The following is a 12,500-nucleotide window of genomic DNA, read 5'->3' as shown; positions in this document are numbered from 1 at the left end:
CCTCTCCGCCTACTTCCTCTTCACCAACTCCTCCCCCGCGCTGCAGCTGGGCCCACCGCCCGAGCCCGCCTGCTCCCAGCCCCTCCCCCTGTCCCCGTACCGCCCCCTGCCCAACCCCTACCCGCCCGTGGCGCCCCACACCTACGCCCCCACGGAGCCCGTGGTCCTGGTGCTGGTGGAGTCCCAGTACTCCCAGCTGGGCCAGGACATCGTGGCCACCCTGGAGTCGGCGCGCTTCCGCTTCCACGTGGAGATCGCCCCGGGCAAGGGGGACCTCCCCCCGCTGACGGACGCAGGCCGCGGCCGCTACGCGCTCATCGTCTACGAGAACCTGCTCAAGTACGCGCACGTGGACACGTGGAACCGGCAGCTGCTGCACCAGTACTGCACCGAGTACCGCGTGGGCGTCATCGGCTTCTACCGCTCCAACGAGAACTCCCCGCCGCTGCTCAAACTGCGCGGCCTCCCTCTGGTCCTTAGGACTAACCAGGCGCTGCGGGACTGCCGCGTGGCGCCCTCCTCCCCCCTGCTGCACCTCACCAAGCCGGGCACGGACCCGGGAGCGCTCCCCGGGGAGGACTGGACCTCCTTCCACACCAACCACTCGTCCTACCAGGCGGTGCTGCAGGCGCGGCCGAGGGAGGGAGCCCCCGGGGCGGGCAGCGGGGATAACCCGGCCCCAGGCTCTTTAGGCCTGGGCCTCCAGGCCACGGTGGTGCAGGACATGGGTCTGTACGACGGGGTGAGGAGGGTGCTGTTTGGCCAGGGCTTGGGCTACTGGCTCCACAGGCTCATCCTGGTGGACGCCATCGCGTACCTCACGGACAGGAAGCTGACGCTCGGGCTGGACCGCCACATCCTGGTGGACATCGACGACATCTTCGTGGGGAAGGAGGGCACACGCATGAATACCAAAGACGTGAAGGTAGGAGTGTTTTTCGGTAGAAGTGTGTTTCGTGCTTTGTATTTGGAGGAGAGGAAGGGAGAGCGGGAGAGGGGGAACATGGGAAGCGTTGTGCGGAAGGGTCGAGACTGATGCTTTGTTGGGCCCACGGTTCATTGCGACCTCAGTTTGGTTGAGGATGCTTTTGCAGCCGTTGCCTGCTGTGTCCTTAAATAACTAAGGGCAGCATGTGTTGTTTAATAACACACACAAAGTGAGTGTGTGTTTGTGTGTGTGAGTTTGTATGCGCCTATGCAAGCAGCCGTGTGTGTGTGTGTGTGTGTGTGTGTGTGTGTGTGTGTGTGTGTGTGTGTGTGTGTGTGTGTGTGTGTGTGTGTGTGTGTGTGTGTGTGTGTGTGTGCATATATCTGAGTGTGTATGCATACATCTGTGTGTGTGTGTGTGTGTGTGTGTGTGTGTGTGTGTGTGTGTGTGTGTGTGTGTGTGTGTGGTGTGCATGTATATCTGTATGTGAGTGTGTGTGTGTGTGTGTGTGTGTGTGTGTGTGTGTGTGTGTGTGTGTGTGTGTGTGTGTGTGTGTGTGTGTGTGTGTGTGTGTGTGTGTGTGTGTGTTTGTGCATGCATATGCGTGTGGGTGTCTGTGTGTATGTGTGTGTGTGTCTTTTTGTGTGTACTTGGGTACAACAAGAGGGTATTTAGCTCAACTAGAGTTTCTACTAGACGTAAAGAGGCCATTTAGAGAACAAAGGCAGAGTCTGAAAGAGGGAGAGAGGAGGGAGTGAATGAGGGAGTGGAAGGATGAATAGACCTCTTTCCCCTTTTCCCACGTTCTCTCTATCAGGGAGTCAGCCTTGCAGCCTGCACACACTCACACAACCACACAGATACACACAAGGGCATGCAAGCATGCACACACGCGCACACACTCACTACCAGACTGCCCAAACACATACACAGTCTCCAACTGAAATGCACGCTGACTTAACACACAATTTTACCAATACACACTCTAAACTCATATACTTACTTACTTACACCCACAGTTCTCTCCGCCAACACATATGCACACATACACAGCGAGGCATGCACACAAGCACGGATGATACATGCACACATACACGGACTCCATACAAAACACATACTCAGACACGCATAGACTTGCACACTCACTTTGCCTTCCTCACAATCTCACACATCTACAAAAAAACACACATGCATACACAGACACAGGCACAGACACGGCACACGCAAAACATCCTTGTTTTATTGGTCTATAAAACATTGTATTAATTAAGATTTTAATGTATGGTCCCAGCTTAGGATGGTGTTTGCGTGTGTGTTTGTGTGTAATTTAGTGATCGTTAATGGTGGTTAATGGTGTTAGATTCTGCTTGAATTGCTGTGCAAATGACATCATCTGGGGCTTGCGTCACATGTGTAAAGTGTCGTGTTGTATGCGCGTTTGTGTCTCTGTATGTGTGTAAAGTAGCAGAGAAGGACTGGAAGCTTTGACTGCGGGGAGTGGCTTCTGCGGGAGGGATTTCGGTTTCTGTTACATGGGTCGGATAACGTGGCGCCAAATTGTCCTTAAAAAAAGATTTTTCTTTTTTTTTCTCGATGTCGTTCTGTTTGTGTAATCCTTTACCTCTTCCTCATTGTATTCTTCTTTCGAGTTTGTGACTTGTATGAGTGTTAGGGTGTTAGAATCACTCCTTACGTTAAAGATGTAATGTTGCTTTACAACTCTTCTATCCCATCATGCACTGGGGCACAGTCCAGACATCCACAGTGGGGGGGAGATGAACACAAGATGGCACGGCCATGACAGTGGAATTAAAACCTTTCTCTTGAATATTTTCAGGTACATAATGATGCTACATATGCTTGCATCGCTCCCAAAAAATGGAGTGCAAAAAATGTGCACACATAACAAAACTTATGCACATTTACTGACATATTCCGGCTGGAGGATTTCATATTAAGTCTTCCAGAGGTTTTAGTGTTGCAGCATAAATATACATGAGAGCGAGTGGGAGCGGGGAGTAAAAGGGGAGAAACAGAGTTAGATTGGGTTGTAGGGAACAGATGAAGGAAGACGAAAGATGAACACAGTGGCGAAGAGTGCTCAGATTGAACACGGAGGGATTGACAACGGGAGGGGTAGCGAAAGAGAGAGAACCCCAACATTTAAAACCACAAATGGTGTTTTCCACCTGCGTTCGCTATTTCTGTTTTTGCTTTCCCACTTTTGTCTAATGTCGTAGTGCCTTTTAAACAGCAAAAAAAAAGTCAGAGACTGTGATAAAGTCGATACATAGTATTTTGTGGTAAAACTATTTAAATCGTAACTTTATTCAGTTGTGTTGTATTTTGTGCGTTGTGAAGACTCCAACAGCGAATTGTTAACATTCCCCACAAAAAAGTGTAGTATTGTAATAATGTGTGATTGCATCGTGTGTAAACTCATAGACTTGTATTTCGATATCTACAGATTCAGGAGAGATTTAAATAATACAACAAAAAAAAGTGAAGGGGGCGGTTATGCAGTTAACTGAACATTGAAACCACAAAGGGCCGCTGAAAGAAGGCATATAAAGAGAGAGGGAGGACGAGGCATTTTGTGATTTCTTACATCACCCCCTGGAGATGAGAAGCTTCTGCAAGCTTTGTCAGATTACAGCTTGAACATGACTTCATCTTAAAGCGTGTGTCTGAGTGTGTGTGTGTGTGTGTGTGTGTGTGTGTGTGTGTGTGTGTGTGTGTGTGTGTGTGTGTGTGTGTGTGTGTGTGTGTGTGTGTGTGTGTGTGTGTGTGTGTGTGTGTGTGTGTGTGGCGCATATATTAATGCACATTGAACTGCACGCTCAGGCTCACACATGCACACACACACTTCACACACGCAGTTGCGACGGCAGTCCCCTGTCTTTCGTCTCAATGCTGTAACAACCCGTCTTTTGATAAGGTGACGCTAATAATTAAGTGTTGAACACGAGTCTCTCCTCCTCGACTCAATGATTCAGTTTCTCTCCACATGTTTACAGACCGTGTTCGCAGCGCGCAAACAAACAGGCTTATATTCAAATCAATATCAAAATAAATAAGAAAGTGAATGATCTTCCTTCCGTCCTCCAGACTATATTTAAAACATATTTAATTGTTTCCATCACGGCGAAACAGCAGAACTCTAGCAGGGTCTCCCCGCGGAGAGGTTTTAAAGATTGTTTATTAATAATTGATTAGCCACATTTACAGCCACGGGACATTTGTGTAAAACCCACATCAGGTTTACTTTCCATCTCGAGGAGGAGAATCGAATGAGAAGGAGGAAAGGGGAGAGGTAAAATGAGGCAGACAGAGATATGGAGAGAGGGAGGGAGGGAGGGAGGGAGGGAGGGAGGGAGAGAGGATGGGTGAGGGGGGAGAGGGAGGGAAGGAGGGAGAGGGAGACCAATTAAAATGCTACCCTCCTTCTCACTCAGATCTTCATTAGTTTCACCCCATGCTCCCACACACACAAGCACACATGCACGGCCGCAAAAATACACACACATAGACACAGACACACACGCACCCACACCACGCACATGGGCATGCACGCACGCACCCCGTGGATGATTCTTCTTAAAATGAATGATGGCGTCAGTCATAATCTCCATTGGTTATGTGCAGATGTGCATGTGTTTGAGTGTATACTTGTGTGTATATGTGTGTGTATATGTGCATTTTTTCCTCTACGAACACCCTTAATTTCCGTTTGCCTTTCTCCTTCCTCTTTGTTTGTCTCACTCTCTCTCTCTGGCTCTCTCTGTAAGTCTCAGTCTATTTCTTTCCAAATCAATCTCTCTCTCTCTCTCTCTCTCTCTCTCTCTCTCTCTCTCTCTCTCTCTCTCTCTCTCTCTCTCTCTCCCTCTCCCTCTCTCTCTCTCTCTCTCTCTCTCTCTCTCTCTCTCTCTCTCTCTCTCTCCTATAGCCCCATTCCCAGTGGACAGGAAACTGGCTAACATCTGGCTATTGTCTTTAGTGGGAAAGGTTACGATCTGTATTCATCCCCGGGACAAATGACTCTGCAGTAGTAGGCTCAAGCTCAAATCAGCAGCGGTGGAAACATGACATTCGAGTAGACTCGCACATTTTTTCCCTTTTCTGCTGTGTTGAAGTTATGGACGTCCGAGGGTCAATAAACAGGAACAACGCGCAAAAGCAATTTTGTTCTTCGTATTGTCCCAAAATAGACGGCAGAGAGTAAGAGGCTGGTGAAGTTAACCAATGTAACATTTTCGCTGGCCTCCATGCTGCTTTCTTCACCTACTTGCTTTCTTTTCTACTGTTCACAAACTCTCTTTTCTAATGTTAACTCACCTTGTTGCCCGATGTGACAAACCAGGAAAGTAACAGGGAGGCCCACTTGTCTACTGGCAATGATAGAGGAGAAGAGTCATCCTCCTATTTTTAGAGGGTTTTCCCCACGTTTAAGAAACCTGCATATACCAGTTCATTCTGGTGGAAAAAGGGTAAAAGTCCCTCTCCCAGTTCCTCAGGGTCCTGTCTGAGTCCTGTCTTACATCACCTCTCTCACCTCTATTCTCACTTCACCTCCTCTTGCCTCTCCTCTCCTCCTCTCCTCGCCTGCCTGCTCCAGCCATCCCCTACAGAGAACACCGTTTTGAATTCTATTCTCCTCCTTAACCCAGCACTCCACCACTCTCTACCTCTGCATACCCTTCTCTCAATCCTTCCCAATCGGTCTCTCCTTCTGTCCCTCTGTCTTTCTGTATCCCTCTCCAATTTATCACCGCCCCTTTCTCGCTTATCCAGTACCACTCTCTCTCTCCGCTCTGTATTTTCCCCTCTCTGTTCATTCATTTCTCCATGTTTCACTCTTCTTCTAAACCTTCCCTCCCTCTTTCAACCTCCCTCTGTCTGCCTCTCTCTACACCCTCTCTCCACATTTCTCTCTACCAATTCCCCCCCACACCTTTTTCTCTACCTCTCTCTACCACTCTCTGTCTCTCCTCTTCCCACCCGACACCGCGACACCTTGGAGTGTCAGCAAACATGACCTCACTAATAATACAGGTTGAAAAGCTGCCGGCACTCGGCCACAGACAGGAGCACAATCACGTGCGCGTGCACATTCACGTGCACAAGCGTGCATGAGCAGTCACATGCACTTACTGTACAGTGAAGTGCACAGTCGGAGACAGACAGAACGGCCCGACAAAATGTGTTATGTGTTTTCAGCGTGATGTTCTTTTTAAAGAACATGCGAATGGCAGGTTGCGGCGGGGTAGGATATGAAACTAACAATGAATTGGAAACGAAGATTTCCACTGAGGAGGGGGGAGGCAGGGGGGTGTAGGTATAGAATGCCTATCATGCAAAGCTCCTTATCTCTCCCGGTAAAAAGTCTTCAGAGACACTCGGTGTGTATCTGCACGTGATTAAGGTCAGCACTTGGGGGATGTGGAGTAAAAAGAAAAAAACGAAGTATCCTGGTGGCAGATTGTATCAGGGACTGGCACAGAGTCAATGAACGAGTGCATGGATTAGTTACTAATGAAATAAGGAAATAACCCAGAGCATTCTTCTTAAGTGTAAATTAACGGGTTGGGAGGCTCCTTGAGGTTGCAGAGGGTGGATGCTAGGGGCCGCGCGACAGAGGACGGCTCTCTCTCTCTCCTCGTCTCCTATTAACAACGTCTGACCCATTTAAAGGTCTCTCGCTCTCGCCCCAAACAGCAGCGTCAGGAACTGTACGTGCGCATGTCCACAGCGTGCATATTTATAGCTAACCGGTTGTTTCAATTAATCATGGGGATGAATTCATTCGCGTAATTATTATTTTACATGGGTGACACATTTCTTGAATCCGTCCTTTCATCTCCTCTGGGCGAGCGTCACTAATGCGTGGTTGGGCTACAATAGCATGTTGCAACACCGGCCGAATGCATTCAGGGATGTAAGAGTAGAAAATAACTAAATAAAATGTGCCCTCCAATCTCTCACACAGGCAGAGAGACCTCAGAATTATTTATTCATGGCAAGAGAGAGAGAGACAGAGAGGGGGACAGAGAGAGGGGGAGAGAGAGTTGAAGGGAAGGAGAGAGAGGGAGAGAGGGATAGAGAGAGAGAGAGAGAGAGAGAGAGAGAGAGAGAGAGAGAGAGAGAGAGAGAGAGAGAGAGAGAGAGAGGGACAGAGTTGCAGTGAGGGAGGGAGGGAGGGAGGGAGAGAGCGGGGGAATGAGAAAGGGAAGAGGGAGGGAGAGGAATGAGGGAGAGGGGAGAAAGAGGGGGGAGGAGGGAGGGAAAGGGAGGGGGAAGAGGGAGGGAGAGGGAGGGAGTCAGAGGGGGAGAGAGAGTGAGAGAGGGGGGCAAGCGGGAGGGAGAAAGACGGGGGTAGAGGCAGAGTGACAGAATGGGAATACATTTGCGAAGGGGTAGGGAGGAAGGTTTGATGAATGCCAACTGTCCAGATGCCTGTCTCCCAGGGGTTTCAAACCTACTGTCTAACTGGCTAGTCTTCTGACAATGACCACTCAACCACACACGGACAAACACACACACATAAACACACACACACACACACACACACACACACACACACACACACACACACACAGGTACGTACGTCTTATGCACACACACACACACACACACACACACACACACACACACACACACACACACACACACACACACACACACACACACACACACACACACCTACAGACACACACCCACCTACACACACACACACACACACACACACACACACACACACACACACACACACACACACACACACACACACACACACACACACACACACACACACACACACACATAAAGCTCCCCACCATACTGTAGTTTCACTATGCAGTTAGCCGCTAGCCAGCTGTGGTGCTGGGCATGAGATGGAGGGAGGTATCTCTAATTGCTAATCCTGTCTGTTTCCCTTCATCTTCAGGCTTCACGCATCCTATGTAGCATTTTGTAACGCTTCCAACTCCCCATCCCCTCCTAGCCCCCTCCTCTACGTCTAGTCTCATTGTTTTCAGGGGATGCGTCTGTAGTTTCGAAAAACAAATTCCACGTGGTGGGGCTTTGGATCCTTAGTGAAAAACAGGATAATTTATTCTTTTTTCTCTTCATCCTGAACCTTTAATTGAACCAGGGTAAAGTTTGTGGAGATTTATCTGTTCCTGATAAGATGGGGAGCAGCAGTTCAGTTCATTGCACCACACAAAGCCGTAAACAACAACCAAAACAACAAAAGAGAGATTCTCACCAACACGAGTGTTCAGTAGACAGAACAGCGCCGGCGCTAAGGGGTGTAAACAACATGCGCGGGCCAAGGATTCCGCCTCAGTGTTCTTCATCAATGATTCAAATATACCGAGCAACACTCGCATCACAAGGGGCCGTGTTTCTCGTGACGAGTCTTCCGTGGTCGCTGTTGTCGGGACGGCGGAGTGTGTCCGGGCGGAGGGGCATGGTACTGCTGTTGTTCATTCACAAACTGCACTTTGCTGTTTTTGAGCCCTTCATCTTTTTTCCATTTTCGATGTTGTTAGATTGAACTGGATGTCGTTGAGAACGCCCTTTGTGGAGCTTCACGATCTCTGTCCATCTATAAAAAGAGACTTTGCACTCTCCCCTGTTGGTGGTGGAGCACTTGCATTATTTTGGTCGTAAGGGTTAGATTATATTGATCATATCTGTTAGGCTCATCCTCACTCGTGTGTCTCTTTGGGTGAAAACGAAATTACAATATGTAAATGTATTTGTTAACAATGGAAGACCAACTAAACCCTTTCTGAGGCACAACGAGCATCAGATCATTTGCCTATTGGTTCTTGAAAGGTCAGGTGATCTGACTGCAAAGAGTACTTCAAGCAGGTCATTGAATACAGAAAAGATTATGCGTCATGTGTTTGTGTTTTGGTCAGTTACCGTTCAACAGCGATGGCGGCGACCATTACTGGTCTGGCATTGGTGCCTCCAGTCTGTGGAAGGTCACATTATGTGTGTGTGTGTGTGTGTGTGTGTGTGTGTGTGTGTGTGTGTGTGTGTGTGTGTGTGTGTGTGTGTGTGTGTGTGTGTGTGTGTGTGTGTGTGTGTGTGTGTGTGTGTGTGCTACTGACTGAGGAGAGTTGGGTTCACCTCTCGATAAGCATCTCTTGATCACTTATGAATACTGAATGTAAATTCCAAGACACAGTTACCCACAGAGATAAACACACACACACACACACACACACACACACACACACACACACACACACACACACACACACACACACACACACACACACACACACACACACACAAACTTACGCTAAAGCAAGAATGTTAATAATGCCTCCCGCATTGGGAAGCATATTGAGTTAAAATGCAAAACATTCAACAACAAATTCAATTTATATACTTTGTAAGTGTTTGTGTGTGTCAGTTGGGGTGGTTGTAGGGGCTTGTGAGAATGTGTGTGTGCACGCTCATATATATATATATATATATGTGCGTGTGTATGTGTGTTTGCGCATGCATTCATGTATGTGTGTGTGGCTCTGTTTGTGCGTATTGTGTGTGTTTGCATGTGTGTGTGTGTGAGTGTATTTGCGTGTGTTTGCCTGTTTGCGTGTGTTTGTTTGTGTGTGTGTGTGAGTCTGTGTAAGTGTGTGTTTGCGTGTGTGTGCGTGTGTGTCTGTGTGTGTGTTTGCGTGTGTGTGCGTGTGTGTGCGTGTGTGTTTGTGTGTGTGTGTGTGTGTGTGTGTGAGTCTGTGTAAGTGTGTGTTTGCGTGTGTGTGTGTGTGTGTGTGGTCAAACTCTAGATGTAAGCCTCATCATAACAGAGGAGACAGAGGATCAGATTAGGGAGCTGTGCACATCTGTCAGCAGGCTGCCATCTTCTACAAGATTACATTAAAGCCAATAAAGCTGCTGTGTGTGTGTGTCGGGGGGGCACTGTTGGTTTGTGTGTGTGTGTGTGTGTGTGTGTATGTGTGTGTGTGTCGCAGTGTGTTTGCGTGTGTGTCTCAGTGCGTGCATGTTTGTGTGTGTGTATGCGACTCAGTTTTTGGTTTGTGGGCAGTGTGTGTGTGTGTGTGTGTGTGTGTGTGTGTGTGTGTGTGTGTGTGTGTGTGTGTGTGTGTGTGTGTGTGTGTGTGTGTGTGTGTGTGTGTGTGTGTGTGTGCATTTTGGTGAGTTAAAAATAGCAGATGAGAGTATGGGTGAGTTAAAAGAATCCAAAAGAAGATCCCTTCAATGAGCAATCAATATCTTTAAAATATTGTATTATTATATTATAGAGAGAAATATATATATGTATACATACTGTATATATATAAATGTAAATACCATTTTTTTCCAAGTATATATCATTATGATCTCACATATTTGATAGGAGTAAAGGCCCTTTGACAGCAGCTCCATCTCCACTAATTGTGCCTGTCAGAGGAGGACTCCTCTGTGTAAAGGGTCTATTGTCTACTGAGCAAAACACAGGCCAGTGCACAGAGAGTGGTAGAGTGTGATGGAGTCCGAAGCCTTAGATAAGGACAGACTGGTGGAACAATAGCACGACTGTAGAGGTAGACAAAACAGAGAGAGAGAGGGAGAGAGAGAGAGAGGGAGAGAGAGAGAGAGAGAGAGAGAGAGAGAGAGAGAGAGAGAGAGAGAGAGAGAGAGAGAGAGAGAGAGAGGGGGGGGAGGAGTAGAGAGAGAGGGAGTAGAGAGTCAGAGAGAGTCCGAGAGAGGGGGACTTAGTGAGAAGGAAAGAGAGAGGGAGAGAGAGGGATAGACAGTTGAGAGAGAGAGGGGGAGAGAGGACAGAGCTAGGAGGAACAGGCATGAAGGGGGATATAGGATTGGTGGGTGTGTCAGCTTGATAGGGCTTAGAAAGGGAACATCTTCAGATTTATTAGAAGCTGGGAAACATGAGAGCAAAACGGAGGACAGAGACTCAGAGAGAGAGGGGGGAGATAGATAGATGGGGGAGAGATGGTTCGGGAGAGAGAGAGAGACAGAGGCTAGAGAAAAAAGAGGGGAAGGAGAGAGAAAGGGGGATGGGGGAGGAGAGAAACAGGGAAGGGGGGGACAGATTCAGAGAGAGAGTTGGAGGAAGTGGTAGAGAGAAAAAGAGGGAGCGAAAGATAGCGGAAGTTATATAGCAGGGGTTGGCAACTAAGTTTGGCCTCGGGACAATTTTTTTTCCAGCCAGTAGGTGGCGGGCCAGAACATTATCAAAGGCTAGTTCAACAAATTGATTGATGAAAGTGCATCTGGAACTGCGAAGCAGGCCCGTCAGCTGGCTTAGTCATATGCCTACCAAGCACTAGATGACTCTTAAAAGACGTACATATAAGTACGTACAAGTGTATGCCCTAATCACGTAAATGTCATGCCTGATCACGTTGGGTAGAGGTGTTGCTGCACTGTCTCCACAGAGAATATCATCATGAGCAGTTCTAACTGAAGAGAAAGTGAAATCCGCGAGTTGCTGATCATATTAAACAAAGACGTTGAAAGATGGCGCGATCTTCAAGAGAGACGCAGAGGAACTGTCCTTACGTGGTTTTTGTCGGGATAAAAAACCCGAACCCGTCCCTCACCCAAAGTGGTCAGCAAAGTAAAGAATATGTTGGCGTTTTTGCACCTGTAAATAGTTAATCGCATTTCTAGCCTACACTCAGACGTGAACTCATTCTTGCATGCGGGTGTCTTCATTGATAAAAAAAAAAAAACATTTGGGAATATGCATATTATTCTAAAGAGGTCTAGAATCCGTGCGCATTAATTTCAAAAACGGTTGTGAGAGAAAGTTCAATGTATCCGGCCATTTACATTTAAGCTAACAGATATTCGATGTTAAAAAAAAAAAATCATATAACTTCAGAATAATCTGGCGGGCCAGATATTATGTCTGGCGGGCCAATCATGGCCCGTGGGCCGCCAGTTGCTGACCCCTGTTTTATGGGATAGGAGCAAGCTGAGAAAGAGACCGGGGAGTGAGATAAGGATGCTGTCTATCACCTGCACTGTTCGACATTTACATAAATGAGCTGGCCTCCTTTCTGGAACAGTCCACAGTGCCTGGCCTCACTCTCCACAACATCGAGATCAAATTCCGGCTTTACACAGATGATTTAATCCTGTTAAATCCCACAAAAGAAGGACTTCAACAGAGTCTAGACCTACTAGACCGTTACTGTCAGACCTGGGCCCTGGCTGTTTACATTAAGAAAACAAAATCCATGATATTCCAGAAAAGACCCAGATGTCTTCGAAACACATTGCACTTCGTAATAGGAACACATGAAATAGAAAACTGTTTAGAATATAATTATTTAGGCCTGAAAATAAGTTCCACTGTTTTCAATCAAGCAGTCAATGAACTGAGAGAGAAAGGACACAGGGATTTTTATGCATTTTAATGCATAAAAAGTAGTTTGAGCCAAATTATAATTTGGCTCAAACTACTTCAAGCAATTATTGAACCCATCCTGCTCTATGGAAGTGAAGTGTGGGGCCCACAAACAAACAAACTTTTTGACCACTGGGAAAAACATCCAATTGAAATTGCAAACACAGAATTTTC

General features: G+C 47.4%; 1 protein-coding gene across 1 annotated transcript in view; it reads left to right on the top strand.

Moving 5' to 3' along the window:
- The window catches only part of ndst3 (N-deacetylase/N-sulfotransferase (heparan glucosaminyl) 3), a 59,118-nt gene that overhangs the window by 5,586 nt on the left and 41,032 nt on the right, over positions 1–12,500 (top strand). Inside the window, exon 2 of the mRNA XM_030351817.1 lies at positions 1–925. This exon is cut by the window's left edge and continues 734 nt beyond it. Within this exon, the coding sequence (XP_030207677.1) occupies positions 1–925 (925 nt within the window). The remainder of the gene's footprint in view (positions 926–12,500) is intronic.

Source organism: Gadus morhua, chromosome 3, assembly GCF_902167405.1.
Source record: "Gadus morhua chromosome 3, gadMor3.0, whole genome shotgun sequence".
NCBI classification, from domain to species: Eukaryota; Metazoa; Chordata; class Actinopteri; order Gadiformes; family Gadidae; genus Gadus; species Gadus morhua.
The sequence above is the reverse complement of the archived record's forward strand: the minus strand, read 5'-3'. Positions and strand labels throughout refer to the sequence as shown.